The following is a 27,978-nucleotide window of genomic DNA, read 5'->3' as shown; positions in this document are numbered from 1 at the left end:
GGGAAGAGGATTTGGACCTCTGAGAGTGGGCTCTGAACCAGTCAGGGGATAACGGAGGAGGTTGGAGGAGCGAGGGAGGAGGGAGAGGAGGAGGAGCAGGAGCAGGAGCGAGCATCCTCCTCGCTGCTCAGACTCTCCGCGGAGGCTGAGATGGAGACAGGGTGAGACTGACGGGCGTTTTTGGAAAAAAAAAGTGGCTCTGAGGTACTAAAAGCTGAGTATCGTCACTAAATCAGCACACGTACGGAAGAAAGATCTTCAGAGCGTTTTGTCACCGCCTGCGGATTACGGACCATAACTGACGGATAACTGCCTGTTTACTCCTCGTCGTCGTTGTTAATGTCACGTGTTTTGCTTTTTCTTTCGGTTGTTGCGTACGCTGAGACCCGTGGCGTTTCCCGAAGTTGAGAAACTGAGATTTCCACGACCAGCGATGATGCGATATTTTGACATAAACGGTCTTCTCCGGGTTTCGCTCCACTGCGCATGCTCAGTGGTGGTAGCTGAACGCCGCCTGACTCCGTTTCGCTCCGTCCTGGTTGTGATCCACGAGAGAAAAAGTGACGACTAAAACAATGCTTTGGCAAAGTAGCAGCCGTGGGATTTTACTCGACATCCTCCACGACACTGACCGTCCATAGGCTGAAGAATGTCAGGGACGGCAGAGGCTGAGGGTGATGGAGTAGTCTCCAAAGTCCACGTGAAAAAGGAGATCAAGACAATTGTGGAGAACCTGGAGAACATCTTGGGCGACCTGAAGGATGTCGCCAAGGAGCTGAAGGAGGTAACTGTTATTTTTGATCATCTCTATGTGAGGGTAAGCTGGCTAACCTCCACCTATGGGGCCTGGACTCACTCACACGCGCGGCTCCAGTCCTGCACTCACATATGTGATCATTGCCAACATGAAAGACTTGTAGCACCCAGGAGGACGGGAGCAGCCTGGTGACATGAGCATCGTTCCTCTCAGCAGAAGAACTATTTACTGAATATTTCATGGTGGTGAAAGTGTGTGACCTGCGATGGACTGGTGGAGACCTGTTTTCCTTACGAAAAGGAGCGTCTTCATCAGCAGTAGAATGAATTGAAGTTGAGGTGTTGTTTGCGTTGTGTTTCATCAGCTGCGTGGTGGAGTTTATTTCCTCCTGACAAATAATTGAGCAGCAGTCTTCTTTCCACGTTATCTCTTTCTTGGATCAGTTTTTATCACAGCCGCTCATCTTCCCTACTGTTGTCAGCCTCTATTCTTCCTTATTCAGGATCAAAACTCTCCGAGCTGCTTCATTCAGTGATTCACATCTCAGTGATGTCAGGGGCTGGTGAGTCCCTCTCCCAGGGCTGCTGGTGATGCTTCTGCAGAAACTCTTACCAACTACCTGTGGTGTCATGGGGCACGGCTGCAGTCGTGCAAAATAACAATTTTGAATGAAATTAAAACACTACACTGAGATGGCACAGGACAGTGTAGTAAGGAAATCAGGCAGAGTACAATATAGAAGGAGGAGCTTCTCGATATGAAATGATCTCTGTCACAGTAAAACAAATGCATGGTATTATTTATCTCAAATAAAGCTCAAATAAAACAATAAGTAAATGCTTAAAACAATGAGAGGTGAATGCTTAAAGGCCAGCATCAAACCAAAATGAATTCATGGTTATGTTGCTATAGTGACCATGGAAGATGCCAGTGTTTACTAAGTACTGTAAGAGCCGTTTGCCATTTCTCCTATTGGTTCCTCTCATTTAAAGAAATATTTAGCTTAAACACACTTCAGCTCAGTGACAAACTTACGGGCTGACTCCTGTGTGTTTCTATGATACTGTATGAGTCCGCGCATTTGCTGTGTAACAAAGTTTTTGGAACACTACTAATGCCATTGGTTGCCACTTGTCCCTGGTTTGTACCTTGCTGCTCCTGTTTCTTATGCTCCCTCATACACACTCACTGGCTCCAGCAGCACATCCAGCCATCATCTAACAGTTCGGCATTTCTTTTCTCGTATTTTTTACCTGCATTCAGTATCGGATTCTTGTGACATCACAAAGGCACGTTTCTGGTTCTCGCTCAGTGCAACAATACGCTGAATTTGATTCACTAAGAAAGAGTCTTTCATTTATTTAGCATTGTAATTCAACAGAACTAACTTTGAAGACAATATATCATCATTTCATACTACATATTTATATATGTATATATATATGTAGTATGGAGAGGCTTTAAATAAGTTACCCTGTTTACATTTCTTGCCCCACACCTGTCAGTAAAGGTATTCACCATCCTGTTTCACAAGTCTATCTTTTATAGTGGCCATCCAGTTCAGCAATGCAGTGGGCTTTTTTTGCTCACAGGATGTGATTTGTGTGTGCCAATCACTGACTCTGTAACCTGAAGTCCTGTCTGCGTTTATGTCCACGAGCCTCTTTAAGACTTACCATGGGCATGTGGGCTCTTTTGCTGAAGTGCTCACCTCAACATGACAGGCTGTCACTCATATCAAGCCCGATAGCCTTTGCTTCTTTCATTATGGATGGGCTGTCGACGCAGCAGCTCTCTGCATCGCATCGCTGCTTCTTTCTTACTCTGTCATTCTTCAACTTGAACTCAGATTATGTTTTTGTTCCTCAGCAGTTTACATCTCCCAGCAGGCATCCGGGGAAAAGCATTGCAGACCATCGTCTTTTTTGATGTTCTGTAAAAAAAAAAAAAAAGAAAGAAAAAGAAGTCATTTTTCCTTTGGTTGTAGGAAATAGTGCGGATGATCAGTAATTGTGACACGACACACATACACAAATTAAACACATACCTCCAGGGGGAGTTACTATCAAAGCCACTGTCCGGGTGTAATCCGTTTGAAATACAGTTATCTGTTGTAACTCACAGATGGGGCTGGAGCCGAGCCTCACTCTGATCACGGACCAGGTCCAGATGCTTGGCACAGGTTGCGCTGCTGGAGTGGGCGCACTTGAACTCTCCTTCTACCTTCCAACAAATGATCCATTTACTCGGGGTGCTTCTCTGTCCCTCGGCTCTGGTATTCTTTTTTTCCCCTCATTCTGTGTCCTCTTCCTTCCGAGATCATGTCACGGTAATTGGGTCTTGTTGATGCTGGTTGCATGAAGCGGAAGTGTCTCAATGTGAGCTACACTGTTTCAGTGCAGCAAGCCAGTTTTCAAAAGTCAACATGGTATTAGCTATATGATAACTGAACTAGTAATTGATTTGATTTTTAAAATATTGATATTTTATTTATATTATATTTATTTTCCATTAGAAAATTCAAAGGGATCAAAAGAAAAAGGAAGATGTCATCCTCACCAAGTTGATTTTTCTTTTCTACTGAATGTAGTACGGCTTGTAGTTCAGAATATAAACAGTATTTTTAATAATATACTAAGGTACAGGTTTCTTTTACAATTTACAACATTGCTTCTCTGAGAACCTCTTCCACATTGAAGCGACATTGGTATAAGATGGCTGAAATATCCCCATACAAATTGAAAATCGAATTGAATCACAAATTAAATTGGTCCCTTGTGAATAGAATGGAATTGATTTGGGAAGTCTGAATCAATACCCAGGTCTGTCACTCAACCATTAAAAAGAAAGCAGTGATGAAGTCCAAATAAATCAGTTACATTTGCAAAAACTAGCAAGATATGGCTGGGAAATAAATCGATTTGTTATTGAAATGGGAATGTTGATTTGGATGATGTGGAAAAAATGAAATCGAGTTTATAATCGATTTTCCTTTTATGGTAACCACGGATCCTCTCCTTCGCGTTGCCGTAGTTCCTTTTCCGTTTTGCCTGTGAACAGAAAAGTAAACTCTAAAATGAGAGTTTTTTGAGGCCAATTGACTTGATTTAATGCTGCTTCCGAGTCCGTGGGTACAAACTGCAATTCACAACAAATTAGATTTTCAGGAGAAATGCCTGCTTTGTTTAGTCATTTTTACATTGTGATGTAGAGTAATAACATTTCTCATCGTGTATAAATACTGAAATACATGACACAGCCATAGACGAGATCGATCGGTTCTGAAATGCGAGTAGACATTAATGAGACTTATAACAAGCCGCTCATATTTACCCCAAGTGTGATTTGCACCTATTATTGTCCATCATTTAGAGCGCATTTCAAATAGGTTGCTACTTTCCATTGTTTGTTGGAAACACTTTTTAACTCAAGTGATGTCGGAGTTGTGGAGTTGGCAAGATGCTGATAAGCTTCCTTATCAACCCACATATAATGAACATATTTTGGCACCTCTGCCTTATGGAAGACAGGATTTCCTCCAGGAGTTTTTGAAACTGTGGGAGAACACTATTGCGGCGTAACACCGATAATGATGATGAACGCCAGATATCATCTCTGAGTGGAGGGACTCTGACAGTGAAAGAATGGCTTAAGAATTCCTCCTGAAGAAATCCTCATGTGTGTGACTCCACACTCCTTACATGTCATTTACACTACTTATTATGTTCCGTTAATGTGTGCAGAAATTATATTTAAATGAATCTTTCATATCATGCAGCGAAGGATGTTGTTTATCAAATCTTATCTGTTTGTTGTTGCTTTTTTTTTGTCGTGATATTTCATCATCTGTGGCTTATCTGGCAGACACGTTCATTAAAATGCATCAAGTTATTTTGCAAATAATAAATGTAAGAACCTCATTGCTTAGTTTGTTCAAACTATTAGTCGTGATTTGTCGTATTGTGTATTGTTGAGGCACCATTAAGTCTGTTTACCACTGCACCACCAACCTGGCCATGACTCTTAAGGCAGTTGTGTTATAGCTTAATTTCTGAGGTGATATTAGCATTTCTGTTTCGGTCAAGCAAGCTATTGTTTCAGTAAAACACTTTTCAAAAGATCCGTGTCGAGGGAGAGTTTGTTGTCAACTTCCTCGTGGTGTGTGTGTTTGGGAGAGAGAAAGAGCTGGTCAGTAGAGCACACATTTTGCTAGACGTTGGCTTGAATGTACGTCCCCTCCTGAGTCATTTCCTAATGGTGGGTGACATGAATCTGTCCTTGCCCGTTGACGGACACTTTTAGAGCAGACAGGAAGCAGCAGCTTACATAACTTTACCATCATTTTTTGGACTCTGGATTGAAAGTGTGCGCAGTGTTTCATATAAAACTGAATTCAACATTTGATCTTCAAGTATTGTTAAGTAATGAATTATTAGCATTTGAGTTGCTGTATACTGTCACTTATTCCGGTTTCATGGTTCAAACAGGTATCATTTGTTATTTTTGTTGCAAATCTTTTTGAAGAAGTAATTCTGTTTCTACCTAAAGTGGGTCACAAGCTGAAACTTTAACGTAGCTCTGCTCTTCAGTCCTACTCCGTCAACTCATTTGGGTTCATCATCGTCAACTGTCAGTGTAGTGACCATCAACAGTAGTTGACGTTGTCACAACTGATGCTCTAAATTTAAGAATATATTCGCCTCTTATCTCACCCGGGCAACCAGGTCCCTGACAGAGAGTGCTTGGTAAACAGGTTCAGCAGGGAGGAAAGCTGCCAGGTGCCCGCAGAAGCCGAGCTGTCGCTCTGGAAATTGGCAAATCGACTTTCTTCTTTGACACTGCTGCGTCGGGCACCCTCCCTTGGTGAATGTGTCACTTGTTACTGCAATTAAACAGCAGAAAAAACGGCAATTTACTGTCCATTTTATTTTTAAAGACACATAAATATACACACACATAAATATATATATGAATTTAAATGACTGCACTTCTTCTACTTTGCTTATTTGTCGGCAGTTGTTGGAAATTTCTAATTTGAAAGCAAATAAAGAAACAGAAACAGTCATGGCCAACATTTAATAAGCCACAATCTGTTTGATTTTAAAACAGACAATACCATTTTTAAAAGCATGTAACCCTACCTTGGTCATTTTTAGCCTATGACATTGCTAATATTAAAATAGCTATAGCCCTTTTATATCGCATCTAACTTTCCAGAAAAGTAATTTAATGTCATTTGGGAGAGAAGATGAGAGAAGTGCAGAGTTCCATGATGAATGGCACGAGGATTGATAATGACGGTGTACAACAGAGGTGTCAAACTCAATCACATTACGATTCGCCGACCTAACAAAATGTATGACAGGGAATAATAGTCCAAATAAAACATGATATCATTGCCCTTTGTAATCAGTGGAGGTTCATTTTATTTTTCCTTTCAACTCATTGCAGTTTCCTTTTTAAGGTTTGAAGGTCACCGCCTTCAAGGTGGTAAAACAAAAACATCTTCCACTGCCACTAAGTTGTCTGCGCTAAAACCAATGGAGCCGGCTGAAATCATCCGTCCTGTCGCACCTGTGTGAAACATTGTGTTTAAGTGTCCAGAAAAGGATGACGGCCTGAACGCTTGGCAGTGTTTTTCTGCTAGTGAAAAACTGTGCTTTTTTTCACTCATTTTTATTCTTCATTTGGCTCTTTTACATTTCCTCTGATATAATCTAATGCTCCACTGTGCAGCACATTCTTGAATTATTGCGGTGTGCAGTCGACTGAACACTCATTCACATCATTTGCTCTCTATAAATGCGGCTCCGCTGCAGACAAAAAAACAGTCTTTTTCTTAGACTTGAATGAGCAGATTGTGATACCTGTTCAACTGAAATCATTTTAAACTTCACAAATACCGTCACATAGACGGCTGGAACTGAATGAGATTTGAATGTGAATGTTCCGTTGGCACATCAAATGGGTTTAATCTGGGCCAGAGGCTCTCTCAAGGGAGCTGGACCCTTTCTTACGCTGCATGTGGCAGAATCGTTTGCTTTGTGTCACATATTTTGAGAGCATTTTTTTTATTGTATTTTTGACTGACAGATGTGGTCGCACACATATTAGGTTTGCAGTTTAATTTTACAACATCCATGTCTGTGTAGCTGTAACAGACTGAGTGTCACACAGACAGAGGATATGTGACTGACAGAGGATTCTTGCCTGTCAACTGACAGAATGCAATTCCTGTTGTTACTTGCTGGTGTAGTTTGTGATGTGGATTTAGGTGAACGTCTCTTGGAGCTGAGTAGCTATATTTTATGTTGAACTTCACAAGTTCTTACCAAGCAGAATCCTCAAACCACTTTAATTCCTGTATAATTCCTCTATTTTTTAATTTATTTAATTCAGATTTCACATCTTTAATAGGGCTGGCATATAAAAAAAATATTTAGCTTAATAAATTACAGACTACATTTTGCAGCGATTGCGGCTTCAACTTTTCTGGGGACAAGGTTGAGAAGTGTGTTTATAGGAATTGTGACCATACTTCCAAAAGCACATCTTTGCAGTATGCACCTCAACATCCACTGACCCCTCTCTGTCAGTTCACATGGCCGACCACTTTGTGGCTGAGTTACTGTTGTTCCCAAACTCTTGCATTTTCTTATAATAAAGCTGACAGTTGAATGCGGAATATTTAGGAGCGAGGAGACTTCACGACTGGATTTGTTGCACAGGTGGCATCCTATGACAGTTCCACGCAGGGATTCACTGAGCTCCTGAGAGCAGCCCATTCTTTCACAAATGTTTGCCAAAACAATCTGCATTTTGACGGGCGAGCAAATACTTTTGCAACTATTGTGTATATATAATTTGATGGTATTTTTATTTATTTTTGATTTTGAATCAAGTCCCAATTTAGAGTGATGCGAGTCTTACTCTTCTGCATGGCATCAGTACTTCAGGTGGTGTACTGAGCAGTGTTGCGATCGAGTCCCTGCTTCTGGTGTGTTCCAAATGAATAACACTCTTGTTGTTTCTTTTTCATCAGTACAATTTCCTGATCCAGCAGGGTGTTTGTCTCACAGCATCATCTTTGTATTACAAATGACAGTTTTCTGTTTCTTGGCTCGCAGGGTTTGCTTGATATTGTCACTATTCTCAGTTGCGCGGCTGCAGGGGATCATTGCAGTATATCACTTCAGCCGGTCTGGCAGCCTCATGGCTCTTCCTATTAATCACACATTTCTTTTCTCTTTGCCGTCGTCCACAAAGTGATAACTTGGATCTCATTAATCAATGCCATGTATTCAAACGTCCTCTTCGCCGTTCATTATCAGGCATGTTCCTTTTATTGATCAACAGAGGACACCCAAACTTGATCATAAATCTGTCACAGCATTTTGTGTTGGCCTGTGTTTTCTATGGAATCTTTCTCTTGTAATTTGATATAATAAATGGGAATTCAGTTAAGCAGCAAAATGCTCATGTAGCTCTTACGTTCATAACAATTCAGGACAATAAAATCATTATAATTGACCTTTTATATGAACTTGTGGATTATTAGTGATAAGCAGGTTCAGTTTCAAGGTTGAAAAAAAGAAAATTGCCCATTATAAGGTGTAAAAGTGTCATAGTCAAGACAAATCTGGCCCAGCAATTCATTCATTGTGGCTCTGGCAGTGTCAATGGTGTGTGTAAAGTTAAGTGAAATTAGTATTGACCAACGCCCTCCAATGCACCTGGACATCATGACCTACAAAGTGGTCAAGGCTTTACCTTCATCTGGCAATGAAACAAGGGAAAGTGATTATATTAGGTTTCAACTCTTATAGTCCCCATTGAAAAGAGTGCTGTGAGAGTCTGTGTTGTCATTTTGGCCCCTTGTTTGAATGAGTTGAACACCCGTGATTTCATTTTCCTTTTTTGTTAGCTTGTGACTGGATCTGAAAAAGAATCTAGTAAATTGGGAGTTTTATAATTATTGAACACCCATGTTAATATCTGACGTCTGGAAATATTCCCTATGAAAAACAAAATTAATGTGGGATCCATCTGTTTTATTTGGTTCGATGAATTTGTTTTGTCAGTAATTGATGAATTGAAGTGAATCTCTTGAAGTTTGGGTTTTTTTTACCCCTCAAAAGGGGTAAAAAAAAACCAAAACAAAACAAAGAAATAACCAAGAAATCCATAGTAATGTCACAGAAGTATTGAGAATTTTCCTTTGTGTTATTACATGGTCAGACAGAGAGGTGATTTAACTTACCAGTTCTTTCTCCAAAACAAAACATTTTGGAATATATTTCACTTATACTAGAGCTTGAAGCTGTGGAGCAACATCGGGGAAGCACTTACTCTACGCCTACTGAGGTCAGCAGGGAGAGGCAGCAACAAACTGGCAGGTACATGTGCAGTAGAGAGAGGCAGCAGTGTGCGCGTGCCATGGTGTGAAGGCAGTGGTGCGCTGTGCCAAAGTCTTGTAGACATGGAGGCCGCGGCAGGCTCCTTATTTAATCTGGCAGGTAGTAAGGCAGCCGTGTGCTTCCCCTCAAGTCTATCTGAGGTGAAGGCTGCTGCAGATTCATCCTCGAAGCTGGTTAGAATGCCTAAATAATGATGGTGAGATGACGAGGCCAGTGTTTTTCACGGCCAACATAACTTCCAATGGAAAGCGAACAGTTGCAAAAAAGCATGTCTAAACTGGTGTATAAGATAAGCTCGAGGGAAACTGTCAGGGAAGAGATGAACTCCTCCAGACAGAAGCTGAAAGAAAACCTTGCGCTGTAGGTGCCCACTTAGTTATTAGAGCAAAAAAATAGAACAAAATGATGCAGCATTAGTTTGACCCAAACAACATACCAAGGTGAAGACCCTTCTGTCAGATTGTTTCAGTTGAATGTATTTAATGGGTATGTTCAGCTTGTATTTATTAAGTTTATAATGTTATAAGTTGTTTTCCACTTCTTTACTTCTTTTTATGCCATTTTCCAAGTCTCTGTTCAATGTCTTTATAGTAAGCTAGTAATATCCAGCAGTCAAAAACCTTGAGGGCTCAAATGCACCATGGAAAAAGCAGGTGGTGAAAGTGATTCGACAAGGCTCACCTCCTTCATAATGAGGACCTAAGGTAAACCACATTGGATGACACCTGTTCTACATCAGGGTAAAATGACCTGCAGTGATTTGTTGGGCGGAGAGAGTCTGCGGGCAGAGCGGGAAGAAAGACACACAATAGAGCAATGGAAGAGCAAATGTTAAACCAACCTGGCAGTCTGATTTAAAGTTTTGCGTTGCTCAGTCCTCTAAAACTAGGGCATCCTTTCATGAGTTTCAAAAAGGTCAGCAGAGCTGAAAAGCCGCTCACTTGGCAACGACGTCCATTCTTTGAAAATACAGGATCTGACCTGGAAAAGGCGCTCGGTCGGTCGGGTGAGATCTTATTTACATACAGACTGTTATTCAGCATGACATTTTTTTCCTTCTGCCCAGGTTGTCCATGAGATTGACACACTGACATGTGACCTACAACTGGAGGAGGAGATGACGGACAGCTCCAAGACGGACACTCTGAACTCCAGCTCCAGCTCCACCACCACCACCACCACGGCGTCCAGCCTCGAGAAGATGAAGCTTTTCCCTGAAGACTTCTTCAAACCGTCCATCAGTCCGGTCACCGTCAACCCCACGGGTGTCTTGACTGTTTTCAAAAAAGCCCATCCCCCAGCGCCTCCACCCAGGCATACTTCAGTGAGAGCGGACGATCACAACATAAAGAATCTGCCTCATCCGACGTTAGTGCTTTCGGGGAGCACATCCAAGGCTAATGGATCCCTAATGCGAAATGGTGGCGTTTTTCCGTTAAAGCCAAATAGGGAGTTATTCTCCTCCACGCCGTGTTTCATTTCTAATGACAGTGGGGTTTCGGAATCAGGACTTGTCCCCACACTGCCCAGACCTATGCCGCTCCTACGGCATGAAAAGAACAAATGTCCGAAAGCCCCGAGCAGGGAGCCTCGCGAAAGAGTCCGTTTCAGCGAGAAAGTCCAATATCATGGCTACTGCCCAGACTGCGACCTCCAGTATGATGTCGATGACACAGAATTACACTTACAGGCTGAGCTGCATGACTTGAGGCTTAGCCCCGTGCACTGCTGCTCCTCATCCTCGCCTCCTCCTCTTCCTCTCCCTCATGTGCTGCCTCATGAGATGCTTTTGGAGAACGGCGGGTTCTCTGTCAGCCACAATTTCCCACCCAAGGCCACCACTCCTCCACCTTGCGTGCCTCCTCACTCCACCTCTCCAAAGCCCCAAAAAACTATCCTACGCAAATCTACCACCACCACAGTGTGACACCAGACCCCCGTTCGTCGTACGCATTCCTGAATCTTCATGTTTTCTACCAAACGAGTGCTTTCCACTCCAGATGAACTTTGGATTGTTCAAGCAGAGATCGTTGAAAACTGGCATAAGGGGAATTGCTAAGCAGCAAGCGATGCATCATCACGCAATCTGAGATGCATAGACGCATTGGAAGGAAGTGGTAAGTGCTTTTAGTATCTATGCCGTAATGTCTTCTGTAAGTTCCTTTAAAATATATATTGGGATTGGAATCCTGACTTCAGACCCAGAATAGCTCATGAGTTTCGCACTTAATTGACCTTTTGAACCAAAATTGCTCATTTAGATGGATAGATATGGTATATAGACTGCCTTTATTTGTCCCATTGCTGGGAAGTATGTGTCACAGCTGCTATTGACAACGACACTGACACAAACCAAAGACATTAAAGAGACGCAACAAAAATCAAAGACATCCAAAGCATTAAAAAAGTCACAAGCTATCTAACAACACAAGTCAAATAGATAAATACACACAATATGTAAACATATATCATGACAAAATAAAGAAATGCATTATAAATATTTGTAAGGAAATAGCTAATACTCCCGAATGTACACAACGGGACAACAGCAGCGAAAAGGGTCTCCAGACTCAAAGGCATTTGGTCCAGTATGTTATGAAAAACACAACAAATTCTGACATACGAAAACAATAAAGTTTTGATAATAAAATAAATAAAATACAATAAAATGAAAACAATGCAATAAAGGTTAAATTAAACTGCATTTATCATAGTTTTTCTAAAAAGGTTCTTTTGTCTAAATGTTTTTAGGACTGTTAGAACATACAGAAATTTGTCTCAGAAATACATCTAAACTCAAGATAAAGTAAAAAAAAAAAAAACAGATCTGATATTTTTGCCATATCGCCCAGCCCTAGTGGACAGTAACAAAGAACGAACACTATGATACTAAGAGCAACTAAAGTACAAATCCAACTTTCCTGCCTCATGCATTGGTTTTAAATGTTTAAGTCCTCCTGTCTCTGATGTAGTAAGTCCCTCATGATGGTGCGCCGTTTTGAAGTTATTGCTTTATAAAGTTCTTGCTCATGGTTATAAATTTATTGAGTCTGAGAAGCGCCAGTGACATTATGGGGTATTTAACCCCCTTTTTGAGCCCAACAAAGCAGCTCCATGGCTGATACGTTGATCTGAACTCTGACTGGAATGTATTACTACAAAGGAGTAGAGTTTGTGTTGCAATGACCTGACATTAGTTTTACACCGCAGTCGATGAGTCAAGCAATGAGTTTGGTTTCTGTTGTCGTCTAAAGATGATTTATTTCATGTAAGGTGAAATTAAAATGTCTGATTTCATGTAGCATAACTAAAAATAGCTGATATTTGTGATTTAACTAAACAGGGCTTCAGTAGTCTTTACGAACTGAGAACTCAGGATGCTCCTAAATATCCAGACATTAAAGCATAAACATGGACTATAACATCCCGACATATAGTAATAGTGGCTACAGTTGCACATTTGCTTCCCTAATGCGTTCTTAATGTGAGATCACCTTTCATTCTCATTGAATATATTGTTATACTAGTGGTATTCAGCACTATATGAGTATAATATTGGTTTTGTCTTGACTTCAAAAAGACTGATTCTATCTATTGTGTCTTCATATTATGTTGTCTTGAGTGCAAACTCTATTTTGTTTAGAAAATCCTACTTATTTTTCAGCAGACATATGTGTTCTGTTATTGAGCAAGATCCGTGAAAGCACTGCAGTGCACTCTCCTCACTATGGTTGTCAGGGCTTCAATGTTTTGCTCATATCATAGCGAATGAAAACAGCTACATAAAATGCCACTAAACTGGCCGAATAGGGACTCACTGAATGATGGATTCATTTGTAGTCATGTGGTTGGCTTTGCATACTTGTGCAGGAGGTACTGTAAAGGATGCAACTCTCTGTTCCTTGACCCAGATGACAGCTGACTTGACCAGGCCTGTGCGGGCAGAGAAAAATACTAGCTTATTCCTTCACCAACAATGATAACCGATGATGGCGCAATATCCTGACTGTGAGTTTTACCCTTCTCTTAAAACCAGACTTCCGTCCATGTGTTTTTCTGACAAAAGACCACCAACAATACTGATCTGCAGGTCCAGGTTGAGCTCTCTTGCATCCATTATTGCAGTCTGAGATGTTCCCATCTCTTCATGTCTGAATGAGCACGATGGTGTGGCAATTCAGGGATTATGTTTTCAACTGCAGAGGCTACACAAAGTCGATATCTTCAAGATCGAAGAGGAATGAGATGGACAATGTGTATTAGACCTTCTTTCCATTGTTAGTAAGGTGCTGTTCAAGCATCTGAAGATAATGCTGATGTTGTTGTGCGGCTGCGTCTGTGACAATAAAATCTTTTTTCCTCACTTTTTTGAAAACAACTTAGATGTCTGATAAAACTCAGCTCTGTGTGGACAGTAGTGTTGGAGTCTATACCACCTAGCCTGACATCAAGTCGAACCCAGGACCAGTGAGAGGGGTTCAACCAAGTCCAAGGCTGAGACCAAACTGAATACAGAACAAATTACTAGTGTGCTCTAAAGCCAGCATTTCAGTTCTTGAATTCTTTTAAACGTTTTTTTTTTTTTGCAGTAAGAAATAAGTGTAGGTGACGAATACATGTTTTCAGTTTGACCTCAGTCGAGGTCTCACCCCCCTCGTTGGTGTCAGGTTATGTCTCGTCTACAACACCAGTGGACAAAAAGTTTTCCAATAAGAGATTAAAATGTTCCTGGGATTGTTTCAGAAACCGGCCATGAAAAGTTAAATGCCTGCATGCAAGCTCATGGTGCAAGGGGACATTCTGATAAGGAAGTCGACGTTGATTAATTCATGTCCTGCAGAATACAAGAATAAACGCTCCCAAAACACAGACGACGTGATGTTCGCTGACAAACTCGTGACTATCACAACGGCTAAGCGATCAACACTGGTGCCTCTCAAAACAGTTGAGAATATCAGGTGCGAGTTCAAGGATACACTGCATTTTACACAAGTTTTTACATTCACAAAAGCCTTTTCTGTCTGAATTACTTTTGAGTAAACAGGTGCCGCCGGTTGCCCATTTTGCACCGCATGCAAAAGCAAACAGAATTAATTTGGTCTAAAAGCTCAACCTTAAATAGTTTCCGGGAAACAATAGGGACAAATCCATTCATCAAGCTCCGTCTGAGCTGTTTGGTGATGAGGTGAAACAAACAAGTCTAGTGGCAATGAGGAAGGCAGCTGGTTCAAATGGATTGCGGTGAAGAGGTCAAGCCACGGCTGATCATAGTAATGAAGGTGCACAAGTCCTTCTAATTTATGTCCTTGAGACTCGAACTGCCTGTAAAAATTGGAATTGTAATAACAATGTGAACAAGCTTATTATGATGGCTTTAAACCCTGAAACCCAACTATGCAACGTGTGAAAGCCGACACCAAAACAAAGCAGCATATGGATTGTCTGGAGGACTTTCACTCACGAGTCTGACTTTACAGTCACCAGAGAGTGGACAGAATTATTGAGCTAGCAAGGAGAGGTTCTGAGACAAAGGGTTTGGTCTCAGTGCACAGTAGTCATGTCGAACGATCAGCACATTGAAATGAAACAACATGAAAACCCATCGTGACAATTGTGCATTGTTTTTTTAATGGTGCACTGAAAAGCCAACTCCTGAGTCCACTGTTGTTAGTCCAGCTTTTTTTTATCCAGTGGCTTCAGCGCTGTGAAACAGTTCGGCCATCTGATGAGTAAAGCTGTACAAACAAACACAAGACATTCACAAGCACACAGTGATCTGCTAGAGGACAGATGTGGTACTAGTTCCGCAACTGGATAGCCTTTTGCAAACACATTCCACAAACCCACTGTAGTTAACAAACACAAATATTTTCTGTTACATCTGTCAAATAATACGTGGGCTCCAAATGCTCTCTGAGCAGACAAGCATTGCTTGTTTGTGGCAAAACCTCCACCGCCATACAATAGATGGCACTGGTTCTTGACAAACAGAACCACAGTGGATGAGACAGTCATCCTGAACATCTCGAACGATTTGATCTTTGATTCATAGCCTGGCAGTCCGTGATTCAGATTTTTCCAAACTTTTTAATGAGTCAGTGATACTTCAGATGAAGGATTTGGTAGTACTTTCTACCTGATGCGAAACATTTATATCAAATGACAATATTTGTAATGCTTTGGAAAGCATTTGGTACATGGTTGACGTGTACCGTGTTCCAGTCAGAACAGGTAGTAGCCCCAGACTGACTCCGGAAAGGTGAAAGGCTTGTTCATTTTTCGCTCCCTGAAAATCACAAGATGCGTTTAAGTACTGTACTGATTGGTTTTAGGCGTGTCAGTCCTCGGTACTACCAACAGAATTTTGTCATATAATCCTACAATAAATCTGATTTTGTAAGTATTTTTTCTAAGTATTATCTTATGATCAGTTTGAGTTTAACCCTATTCTTACTCAAAATAGAGTTAAACCTGAAGCGATTACGATAGGTATGTACGCTGTGTATGGTAGATGCTGCAGTACTCACTAGGAAGATTCACGTTTCAACACCTGTCCCACACGCCAATATGACGCATACTGCTGGTGATCACTGAAACAAGGATCAGCTGTCAATGTGTCAGCTACTGTCAAGAAGGCACAGACAAACACTGAAACTGGATGTCTCTTGACAAAGTGAAGCGAACAGGAAGTGTGATGTAAAGCAGTGAAATCAACACACCATACCATATTCAGATGAAATGGCGCTTCTGTTTTCGAGGCGATAAATGGAGCCGTCAGCCACAAGCAGTCTGAATGTGAAGATACAGAGGAAGAGAGACCTTCTCTCATTGTTTCAATTTTCTCTCAGACATGAATAAGACTAGAGGATGGTCTTACAGCGAGCCCACCCTTGGGCTGAAGGCAGGAGACCTTCACCCTGTGCGCTTTCAAATGATGCTCATTAGTTTCCGTACTCTTCCCTGCACACAACTGCTGTCTTACACTGGGTCTCTCACTCATTGGGTTTGCTCTTTTTCGCCCTGATTTTTTTTTTTCTGAAGGTAAACAAGAAAACAGTTGCCCCCACATCTGTTTAAAGGTAGGAAGTCAGGATTGACTTATTTTCAGACTGAAATGTTTTCAGCACTGTGGTGTCAAAACATGTCTACTACCCTTGTTCCTACTTTTATGCAGGTTAGTCCACTGTTTTAAATCAGGGGCCTCGAACCGGTCCTCAAAGGGCCGCAGTGGGTGCAGGTTTTTTCCACTTTTCCACTGGTGGAGTCACTCTGCATTGGTCTTAGACGTATCTACGGCACATTTGTAACACCACATAATGAAGTACGTCAACACTCTTGTCTTGTAATGCCGTGTTTACTCAGCAGTTGTAGAAATAAAGGGAAGAAAAAGGATAATTACAAAGCCCAAAGCCGCCACCGTTATGTGGGAATATTTTGGCTTCAAACCTACTGAGCAAGGTGAGCACAACATCTAGTTTGTCGAATTTATTCTTGTGTAATGACAACAAATAAGGCAACACATCAAAAATGCATGCCCACCAAGCTGTTTAACTCAGTGGAAAGTTTGCTTACAAAGACTATGAATGCATTTTTTTTTAACTTATTCAATTATTATTATTTTTTTTAAAGACATTTGAGAGTTATTCAAAACATGTTGTGTTAACAGTGGTAACAATACTGACAATAAAAGAAAGAATTGCATTATATGAGTGTACTTATGTTATTGTTGATACATTAGCATTAAGTTATTGGTGACTTTAGTATAAAAATGTAGATAATAATGTAGTTTACCAGCAATAATTTGTGGTACAATTATTTCAGCCAGTAAAATTTTGTATCGTGACTGACCTAGCTACATGACTGCCCAAGTTTTGAGCATCCACTTGCATCAACTAAAATCTGTGATCCAAGGTAGAGCGACACGATTGCAGAACGTCCCCTTAAGACTGACATGATTACCTTTCTCTCATATGTGTTCAACACAGTTCTGATCTACGTTGTCTTTAGTCAAACTGTATCCCTCTATTAAGCAAATGTTTGCCCATGGTTCAACATGAAGATTAAGTCAACAGTTTCTGTCAGACACTGGTCTGAAGCCCACTGTGTCCCTTCTCTTCAACTAAGAATATATTCTTGTCAGCAATGTTTTTCTGAAGAAAGAAATGGTGCAGCATTTTGACCATAATTTGAGTTTTGTAGAACACAATCTGAATACAGAAGTCTTGCCCACACGCAGCACTTTGATCCAAATCATCATCAGTGTTGAGCTTTCATCTACACCTCTGCTCACCGTGCTGCAGCTTGGGCTCGTTCTCAAAACTTGGCGCAAGCTAAAAATGGAGTTGTCCTTTATTAGTTCTCCATCCGACTTAAGCAGTCTATTGTGGCATATATGTGTAACCTTTCAGATCCAGTGCGACTGTGGCCTGTCTACGTATAGGTTTATGCAGAGGCAGGCGTCAGATGGGCTGACTGGAGGCGACAGCATGCCCTGGAGTTGGATGAGAATAGTAGCGGCCTTTTCCCAGACTCACCCGCAATTAGCTGACTTGGCTGAAAACAAATGCCTCTGTTTGTGCTGATATTAGCCTTCACACGCTGGAAGAATGCAAAGAGGGATGAAACTAATATGTTGTGTCGCTCATGAATTAAACACCAGTGGCGCAAATGGACCTGAGTGGTGACCCAGACTGTGTGTAATCATGTGGAACATATTCATGGAATATCAAATAAAAGCCCACTTTGGGGCATTCATCAGGAGCCGAGGTGGGTGTAGATGTTTACCTGGTGCTGGATTGTAGCAATATTCTGATAAACAGATGCTCATTAGCAAACCAGGAGAATCAGCACGACACCTGGCCGGCTGCATCAGGCAGGCGAACCAGCCAAAATGTCGCGTTAGATATGTGGACACGCAAAAGCACCAACAAAGTTCCCAAAGATTCACAGTTTCAACACAAAGTCCAGTGGGATTTGGGAGGATGACGTGAGCCGTGAAGTTACATGAGCTACTTTAACTAAGGAAGATGTTTGCTTTACTCCAGGGACTGTTGGTTACACATTTGGATAGCAGTTCTAATAATGAGATGAACACAGGATCACAGCAGCTTTAGGCCCTGACAGCTATCCAGTCAACTGTCAAAGTCATTCATCCACGAAGAAGAGCATAAACGGATTCCTCATGTGATCAGCAACTTGGACGAAATTGAGCAGAAGTAGGAAGAGATGTGTGTCTTTGTGTGGTTTTGCTATTTGACTCTGACTAGCCACGCATTTTCTTGAGCATGTTACAGTCGGTCATTATGAGGACATTGTTGGTTTTTCATCAACTGAATCGGGCGTTTTCAGTGGCTGAAATTTGTTGAAGCCAGTCCTAGATTGTATTGGTTTTCATCTCTTCGTCTGCATAACCGAACGTTTTGAAAACAATGATGTCGTAGCTCCGCCTCTCAACCCTCAGTCTGTCTCCACTCATCTATTCACGACAACAATAGCAAATGACAGTAGTACTAATTTGGCAACAATATCATCTACATATATATATATATATATATATATATAGATATATAGATAGATAGATAGATAGATAGATAGATAGATAGATAGATAGAGAATTCCGTTCTTCTCTGTCTTTTATATATATATATATATATATATATATATATATATATATATATATATATATATATATATATATGTGTATATATATATATATAAAGCAAAATGCAAGATGTTGCTGAGAATGTGAAGTGTCGGTGGAACCATCTGCCTGAACAGATGCTAAAAACGGAGTCCAAAACAGAGAAGAACGGAATTTCTATGATAGTTTCAAGTTTATCCTTTGGGAAGGAGTTTGAAGTAAAACAGGTGTCAACCTGTTAAAAACAATACCAAAGGTTGACCGCGATGTGCACTAATAAACAAGGAGTCTGATGTTAGTGATGAACTTTTTCTTGGGCTGTCTCTGTTCGGTTAAGATCAATATCACTGAATACAATTCTTTAGAATAATAAAATCAGCTTCATAATTTTTTATGTGAACACCAGGTGTAAAAGGCAGGTAGGCATGGTTCAAAGAAATCTGGATGAACTGGTGGCGCCCACGTGTTTTCACCCAATCGATTCTAGGATTCTGGTTTTACTTGATTGATGTTGCCTGTAGTTCAGGCAACATCAGGGGTTGGTGTTGTTGTTTTCAGGGCAAACATGAACAGCTCACGGAATATTAGTCTTTTGTAGTAGAAATATTGAGTTAAATGTGTTGTGCATGGACAGAGGGTTTTACCACGTGAGGCCACCAAAGGCTCTTGTTGAGTTCATGTGAAGTAAGGCACGTCTGTACACTGGCAAATCCATCCACACAAGCGGTGTCTACAATCACTGACTTGTCACCACTCAACCTAGGAGGATATATTTTTTCAAAACATCAATTATCATCTCTTCTAGTATCACTGATAGATATAAAATTAACACTCTGTGTTTGTGGGTTTGTGGAGTGACGTGGCGCTTCAGCTGTCCCCACCTAAATATCACCAGACTCTGAGCTAACATTATTTTCAAGATCCGAGTCTCTTTCATTATTGATCTCAAGTGTCAGCAAACAGTGTCATGGAGCACAAGGAGTTCAGTCTGTGGCTTTATGAGAGTACTATCTTGAAGCTGCTTTAGTGCATTTTCAGTGTTAAGAAAAAGACCTAATGTGGTATGAAATGACGTAGTGTCTTTCTGTGTGTCCTTTTTCCTTCTCTTAGACAGGGACACATGACTCTAGTGTTTTTTTAAAGATGGATGTTGAGGATTCATGATGTCATAAATTATTGAAAGCTCAAAAATGAAACGCACAAGTCAGAACTTTGGGTGAAAATAACCAAAGCATGCAGAAGAACAGTCTCATGGCCATTAAACGAAGGAAGTCGATGGGTGGCGCAGCTCTGTTGTCTGTTCTGTTGTTGTTGTTTTTATTTTATTTTTCATGAAATATTCATATACAGCATAACAATACTGGAGTATTATTAATTCCTCACGTCATTATAACTGCTAGGTTAGGGTGTATTTAATCAAAACAGCAAAATCCACTTAGCAAATGTTTGCATAAAGGCTTTTGAGGACAAAATAAATATGGAACTAACTAAAGTACTAAAGTACTCCTAAAGTAGGAACTGCACACTCACAACTCCACCGCCCTTGGCCATCATATTTTTATGTTCTGAAAATGCGATCTTGCAATGTCTGTGAGCACAAATTCTTGTCTCTGCAGGGGTGACAGGCAAAGGGCCACATTTTTTAATCCAGCACAGTTTGTGGGCTACACGTATTTATTGTTATTATACGTCCTGCTGTGTCTGTTTAAAGCACTTGTGGGCCACATCGAATCGGAACTTTGAGCCTGGGGTTTGGTGCAGGTGAGCAGAATGATTCACATTTGCTCTCGACTTTTCACTGACTTTCAAGCTCTCATTTTTGCCTGCTAACCCTCTGTCTCCACAGAATTAAAAAGCCACCCAACCAGCAAGAGGTGCACTTTAGAAACGATGTCATCCATTTCAATTGTCAGAAATTACACTTGAAAAATGACTGGCTGTTAATCTCTCTAACTGATTTTTTAAGCGTGGAGGTGAGTACAAGTTGCAGCAGATAAAGCCGTGCTTGAATGCAAACAAGAGATTGAGAGGAAGTGATGTGATACACGGACAAATACAGTGTTTGACATCAAACACAGATGACCACTGCCACCCCTTCTCAATGTACAGCCTTTCTGAGGGTTGTTTCCAAGTTTACCGTTTTCCTGCCTAATTGTTTGACTGTTCCTCTTTAAGATGTTGCTTTATGTTATTACTATGGGGAACTGACTAACAGTGTTGTGTGTAAAGGCTGCCTGGGTTTTAACTGTTGGACAAAATGGCCATGACCTGCTACTGAAATGCTACTGCGTCTACTGTCTAGACTAATGAGCCAGAGGAAATGATGTGCTTAAAGATAATGGGTAGCTCTGTCCTCTCGGTTTTGAATCCAGTGGATGGCCCTGCTTGTTTGTTCAAACTTTTATAGCCACATGATGAAGTCGGGTCTACCATTAGTTGTGACAGAGTAACCCAAACCACTAAATAAAGCTCAAGTCTGGGGACCATCTCGGGACACCGCTGTAGTGTCAGCCGGAATGGAATGAAACCCCTCTGACATTCCAGGGTATAAAAGATTGAGGAAGAGTATGAGATGAACGGTCGACTGAAGCCTCGAGAGAAGAGTTGTAAGGGAACAAGGGAGGAGGTGGATCTTCTCAGCCTCCATCGTGAGTCAGTACTGACTCAACAAGCTGACCCACTCCCTACAGTTCACAGCACGAGTCCGGGGCCCACCTCTCTTCTGGTCTGTTTCTGTTCACTTCTTCTCGCCTCTTGTCCCCTGAGATGATGCCTCACTCCCACGCTGTGGCAGCCGTATGCATAACAACTCCATGAAGGCATGTATCTCTCAATATATGTGGGTGAGGCAGCTATTATTAAAATATGTTTTGACACTAAGCACAGTAAACACCTTTGGCAATACTTAATATCTTGCAGCATCTAAAAGATCCTTTTTTTAGTCATCCCAGCAGCCTCAGCTTCTTTGTTTCATCACTTTGAATCACAAATGACCTTGTAATGATGAAGAGCATCCACTCCAACTCTTACGTAAGTCACAGTACAGCCCTTCTCGACAAGGTTTTTCGATTCTCACCGGCAGAAAAAGCCACACTTCTCTTCACTAGGTAAATGAGTAAAGCTGCTGCTTCCATAAATAACCACAAGACCAATTGGGCAAAGTACTTTGGCGGCTCTAAATGCAGAACATGCAACTCTGATCCATCGTCCAGCGAGTCGTCTGTCCGTCTTCTGCTTCTCCAACCTGGCAAAAGGCCCCTCCTGCGGTGAAACTCAATAGCTGTGCCAGAATGAAATGCTGATTTTTCCTCTCAATCGTATTATTTTCTCATGCTAAGAGCGACACAGTTGCTTATTGTACCAGTGTCTTTCATATTAATGGCCCTGCTTATTCTACACATTATATTTTCCAAGACGATGACACCTTTTAAGCATGGCTATATTAAAGTCCATGCTGTTTTGGGTGTACAATTCCTCTGTGGCTTTTGTTTAGCAAGCACAAGACATGCTGTGAATCTATAACAACGCTTATTTATCTGATTATGACCGTCATATAGAGCAAAACACACAAGCAAAAGAGCAAAACTGTACGGCAAAGCTTCTTTTAGCTATTGTGGCCCATATCTATTGACTGCATTTACAGCCACAATTTATCATTTATTTATACTTACTGGTACTTTTTTTGTCATCTAAATACGTTTCTTTTGTATCATCGGGAGCCATGTAAGATAGTGCAGTGTGTTCTGTCTTCATCCGGTGGTGGGTTCCAAACTGTCATCTTGGTCTCCCAATTCACAGGATGGGCCCTGGTTTCTACTTCACACAGGTCAGGTCGCTGATACAGGTCGCTGATATAGGCTGGCGCACTCCGTGTGAGGGTCTGCATGTGTGTCTCTTTTTATGGTTTTTCACTTCAGTGTGTTGCTTTCATTAAGACCACTGCACTTCAAATCTTAGTCTTTTTATGTTTGTCTCATTGTGAGCATGTTGACAATTGCGGTAAATGTCAAAGCGATGGCAGCGGGGAAAGCCATGGACCAGAATGACCACCTCCTACCGACACAAAGTACGTCAAATCAGTGGCATGAAGCAATATAGAGTTTACCCTACTGTTAACCTTTAGAGGCACTCAACCATAGGGCACTGGATTATTTAACTGCTTTTGACAGTGAACACCAAGTTCATATGTGCAGTCCATTTCGACTGTAACATCTGGAGCGGGATTGCCACAGGGGGATATTTAGAGTCCATTTTAACAAGTGTCCATTTGTCACGTTTGAGTTTATGTCAGGAATATGGACACTTATATTTAAATATCGATCTATGATGGCCAGCTTTTTCATTCAGCTTGCAGTGAAGATCACATGAGGGACTAATATTTGTCTGAAAAAGGTGGCCAGCCAATAGCCATGTCCGCTTTGTTCCTTTAAGCCTGGGGGAAATATAAACCTAATTATGAAATAATGTCAGTAGAAGTCTGAAACATTCGCCCTGGCAACAGCCATCACAGTTTTCTGCCTCCAAGCTATTTGTTGTGAACCTCCTGTCTCAGCTTCCAGATCTTCAGTGATATATTTTTATTTTCCTCTTCCTACCTATGACGCCCTCCAACTGACAATGAAAACTTTTTTCTTTTTTCAACTTTTTCTGCTCCTTTGATCCCTGTAAGGAGACCTTGTCGTCTGTCCCTGACAATGAGTCTGCTACAGTATCAATGAGACCGTCTCTTGCTTGCCTATGGAGCATTGTTACCCACTCTCTTGGACCATCTGTCCTCTCCTACCAGCCTGTTTCCCAGTGCTGTGAAAATATCAAAATGATCACCGTTGCTCCTCTTTTGCAGCAGAATTCAGAATGTCCCATGAATGCCTTTCACATCAGATTGTTGTTTGCTTAGAGTTGTTGTAATATGTCAAATTAATTTGTTGTAAATATGACTTTGTTAGCCTTCAACCTTGAACAAATTGGAACTGCAACATGGATGCGTCGGAAAGTAGATCTGTTCAAAAGCATGGATGGCTCATCATTTCAGTGACTCGATCCAAGTCAGGAAAGTGAGTAGGCCATGTGAGCCAGTCAAGTGTTGTGCATATATTTTAATGTTAAAAAGGGTACATGTCTTTTGAGGGACATCAGGGTGAGAAGGACACGCAGCAATGTGTCTGAGACAAAGTCACAGATGTCAGTGTGACTGAGAGCGCCTCAGTGGTGAAGCAAATTTAATCGCAGGCTTTCACGCTTCTTTGGAGGTTGTTTAAGGCGTCTGCTGCACCTTTGAGGGGAAAGGCACTTGCTGTCTGCAACACAGACCGAGATGGGGATTTGTGCTTGTTCAACCAAAATGTTAAAGAGAAACATTAAAATATCAGTCTGCGATTGTTTTTCTGGTGGAGGGATGGGCTTTTAATCTGCGGGGAAATATGCCAGACAGTCCATTAATGTGATGACTGTGAGTGTGTCACATGTGGGCACAAATACATTCAATTTGATCTGTGAGAGCAACTGCTGGAGCTGTGACTTGTGAAGTGGCCCTCCAAAGTGCCATCACTCTAATGTGTTTCCTCTTTTTCCACTGCAGGGCCCACTGAGATCCGGCTGGTTCAAGTACAGGGGATGCTTGTTTCACACGGTGATCAGCTCTGGTCGATCAGGAACGAAGAAGCCCCGAAGCGTCAACCTGATTTCTCAAACACTTCACGGCTCAGTACAGACAGGAAATGGTCTTGACAAAATCATGCATTTAAGCGTTTGAGTGATGAGACCTGGGGAATGTAGTGGTGGCAGTTTGTGGTTGTCTTTACCGGGTGCATTATGTTTTTGTTACGTGGTTATAACACCAGTAATCAAAAGGTGAAGAGGTGGATTGTATCATGATGTCTGCGGGTATTTGATTCACATCTCCACAGTTTCAAAGGAAAGGCTGCGGTTTCAGATGAGTGATGAAATATGCCTTTTAAGAACTGTAAGTCTTCAAGGAGTCTGAACCTTTCACCTGTATCCAGGCAGTCAAAGAGAGAATCATTGACTCAGTCGTGCTAGGGCTGCACAATATCGCAAAATGACATCTCTTGTCAGAAACATCTTCCAACTCTTCTGGGGGTAGTGTGGAGGAGTTCCCAGGCCAACTCTGAGATGTAATCACTAAAGCGTGCCCATGGCCTCCTCCCAGTTGGACGTGCCCAGAACTTGAAGAGAGAACCTGACATGATGCTTGATCATCTTCTCTTGACACAGAGTTGCTGAGGCTCCACTTACAGCCTGCCTTGGATGTCTGTCTTAAGAACCCTCCAGCCACTCTTCAAACAAACTCATTTTCACCACATATATATGGGGTTTTCATTCTTTCAGTCACTTCCAAAAGCTCTGTGACCACAGGTCAAGGCAGGTTGTTACTCGAGCACTCTTCTGGCTCAGCTCTTCAGAAGACATTGACAGAACCTAAGAATAGCCTTATCCAAAGATTTTCAAATTATGAAAGATTCAAATATTTAATCTCAATAGCACTACAACTGAGTTAACACCGTGAGTACGTAAGTAAGTCATCTGTTCTAAATGTATCTCTTCTAAATGCCACTTTAAGGAAGGTTTTATCAACACAACAGTGGCCAATAATGTTCACAATGTTAGGATTTTACCATGTTGTTTTCAGTGCCACTGAGGTTATTCCAAAGCAGTGCTTTTCAACCTATTTTGAGCCACGGCACATTTCGTTCATTGACAACATCCAGAGTCACACTACCAAAGATACAATTGTGCTGCCCGTAAAGTCCTATAGAAAATCCATTTTATTTTGTTAAAAATTGTAGCTACTGACTCTGGGCTCCTTTGGCATGTTATTAGCAGATACAAATTGCATTGGTTTAAAAATGTCTCTAGAGAAGAGACAGCAATATGGCAATATAATCTCCTCACGTCAACACGTTCAAATTGTTCAAGACGTCATGCCCACCTCTGTCGCCGGACATTGAGGTGAAACTGGATCATTTCCCATGGCACGCATGACAGTCTTTCCTGGCACACTAGTGTGCTGTGGCACACGGTTTAAAAACGCTTTTCGAAAGAATGCTCTTGATAGTATCTGTTATGTTGGGTAGTTGTACAAAGAAACGGACACGAGGAAAGCATTATTGGCCACTCTTGTGTTGGTAAAACATTTAAGTTACATTTAGAACAGATACAAAATGTGTGATACATTTGCCATTGATTGTGAATTTTAACTCGGCTTTAGTGCGATTAATTGAGTTTACAAATGTTAATCTTTTTCTAAAAATGTGGGAGAAAGTTCACACTATACCACACTTCCATTGAAAAGTTTAAGCACCTTGATGGAACTGGTATAATGCCTCTTAGCATTATACCAGAAAGCCAATGGAGAGAATGCATAACTGGAGGGATGAGATGCTATTTGTCTACGCCTTGAAAACATAACTGTGATTCATTTGATTTAATCTTTTTGCTATTATTTAGGCAAGAGGGTTGGTGCGTATTTTCTGGTCAAAAGTTGAGATGAGGTGCCAGGATGGGCGAAGATAGATTCGACTTCTGTGCACCTTCAGCTTGGAGTGTTATGTTCAAGCAACTGTAAAAGCTCCTCTAGGTTCCTGAGTTACACAGTATTTATTTCACCCATGTTTCCCCTTGCTTGGCTGTATTTCACATGCACAAAAACTGTGTTTTTTCATCTGGCACCCCTCATTTGGACCCATTGCAGATGTAATGGTATTATAAATATGCTTACATCTAAAAGACTTAGTATCATGTGTTGTCTGGGACCAAAATTGTTTTGTCTCTGGACCATCCTACTCTAAGCATTTGTTCCAAATCGAAGCTTGACAGTCAAGTATAGTCCCAGAATTGTGCAGCCCTAGTTTGGACCCAAAGAACTACAGTACAGTTTCTGTGTGAACAGTATTTAACATACAGCAGCACAGTACAATGTGAAATGTGGGAGCTTTAAAGGAATCTGTGAGGAAGTAATAATTTGTATCAAATTTTCTTTTTATACAAATATACGTTTGATATTTATAAATATATCTATATATTTCAGGCTTCTTTTCTACAGAGACTTTAAAAATATTTTTGATATTGAGTTACCAGATGTGTGAGAAGGTGTAAATGGAAGCAAAAGTGTAAAGTACGGACACTCTATAATGTGAATGAGCCATAACATTATGACCATATACCAAGTATTGTGTGGACAACACAGTAACTTTGGCTCTCCACAGGATGGACACCAAGTTTGAAATCTGGTGCAGACGTTGGCAGGCGATCTGTTCAAGCCGTTGTGTTTCCAGTGAGAGCCTGTGCAGCACAGATTTGTTTGTCCAGCACATAAAGAAGCTGGAGTAGATAACAATAGTTCGGGATATTTTGGTTTCAGCCGTTAATTTTTATATTATTTTTATATTTTCTATATAGCATATTTGTTTTCAGGAACAAACTATTTAATCCAGCCACTGATCCAATCTTCCAATGCAGGCGAGAAAGTCTAAATGATAAGAGACTAACTTCCCCCACTGCTCTGTGGTTACTGTAAGATCTCATGCTAAACTGATCATCGCAGTTTAGCCCCATACCCACCAAATTATATGACGTGTCTTGACACTGTATCTGGAAAGGCATTAAACTTAGCAGCATTAAGAACAGTAGATGCTGGAACTGAAATGGTCATGTGACACACCGCTGTTGGGGTATTGAGTGGTGTCAATGCCAGCATGCTAGAGAGACAACGATCATATGATTTGTCGCTTTACTTGGATGGTTATAATGTTATGACTGATCTGATGTTTTAAACATGTGATATTGAGTGAGAACGATGCATGACTGACTAGGCCCTTTGTCTTTGCATCACTGTTTTTCTATGCATTTATGTGTGGCTGTGGCTGTTTCGCGCAAGAGAAGACAAGAAATGTTGCATTTATATTGTATCTCATATTCAGGTCATTTCTACTGCCATCGTGAGTATTTTTTACAGAGGTTCCTGGTAAATCTTGGACAAAAAGAAGACTGCACACAAGAAAGTTGTTGGACTCGCTGGATGTAGAGACTCAAACTGGAATCAAATCAAGAAACAGAAAACATCTGAATAAGCTGATGTGTATTTGCTGTTTGTTGGTACATTAAAATCAACCTGTTAGAAGTAAACTTTGCACTTCATCCTGTCA

General features: G+C 41.1%; 1 protein-coding gene across 1 annotated transcript; it reads left to right on the top strand.

Moving 5' to 3' along the window:
• Positions 1-36: 36 nt before the first annotated feature.
• On the top strand, positions 37-27,943 carry prr16 (proline rich 16). Its single transcript, XM_053871798.1, has 3 exons — positions 37-784; positions 10,241-11,291; positions 24,393-27,943. The coding sequence occupies exons 1-2, from the start codon at positions 650-652 to the stop codon at positions 11,099-11,101; spliced, it is 996 nt and encodes a 331-aa protein (XP_053727773.1). The 5' UTR covers positions 37-649; the 3' UTR covers positions 11,102-11,291; positions 24,393-27,943.
• The last annotated feature ends 35 nt before the right edge of the window (positions 27,944-27,978 follow it).

Source organism: Synchiropus splendidus, chromosome 7 (assembly GCF_027744825.2).
Source record: "Synchiropus splendidus isolate RoL2022-P1 chromosome 7, RoL_Sspl_1.0, whole genome shotgun sequence".
NCBI lineage: Eukaryota > Metazoa > Chordata > Actinopteri > Syngnathiformes > Callionymidae > Synchiropus > Synchiropus splendidus.
The sequence above is the reverse complement of the archived record's forward strand: the minus strand, read 5'-3'. Positions and strand labels throughout refer to the sequence as shown.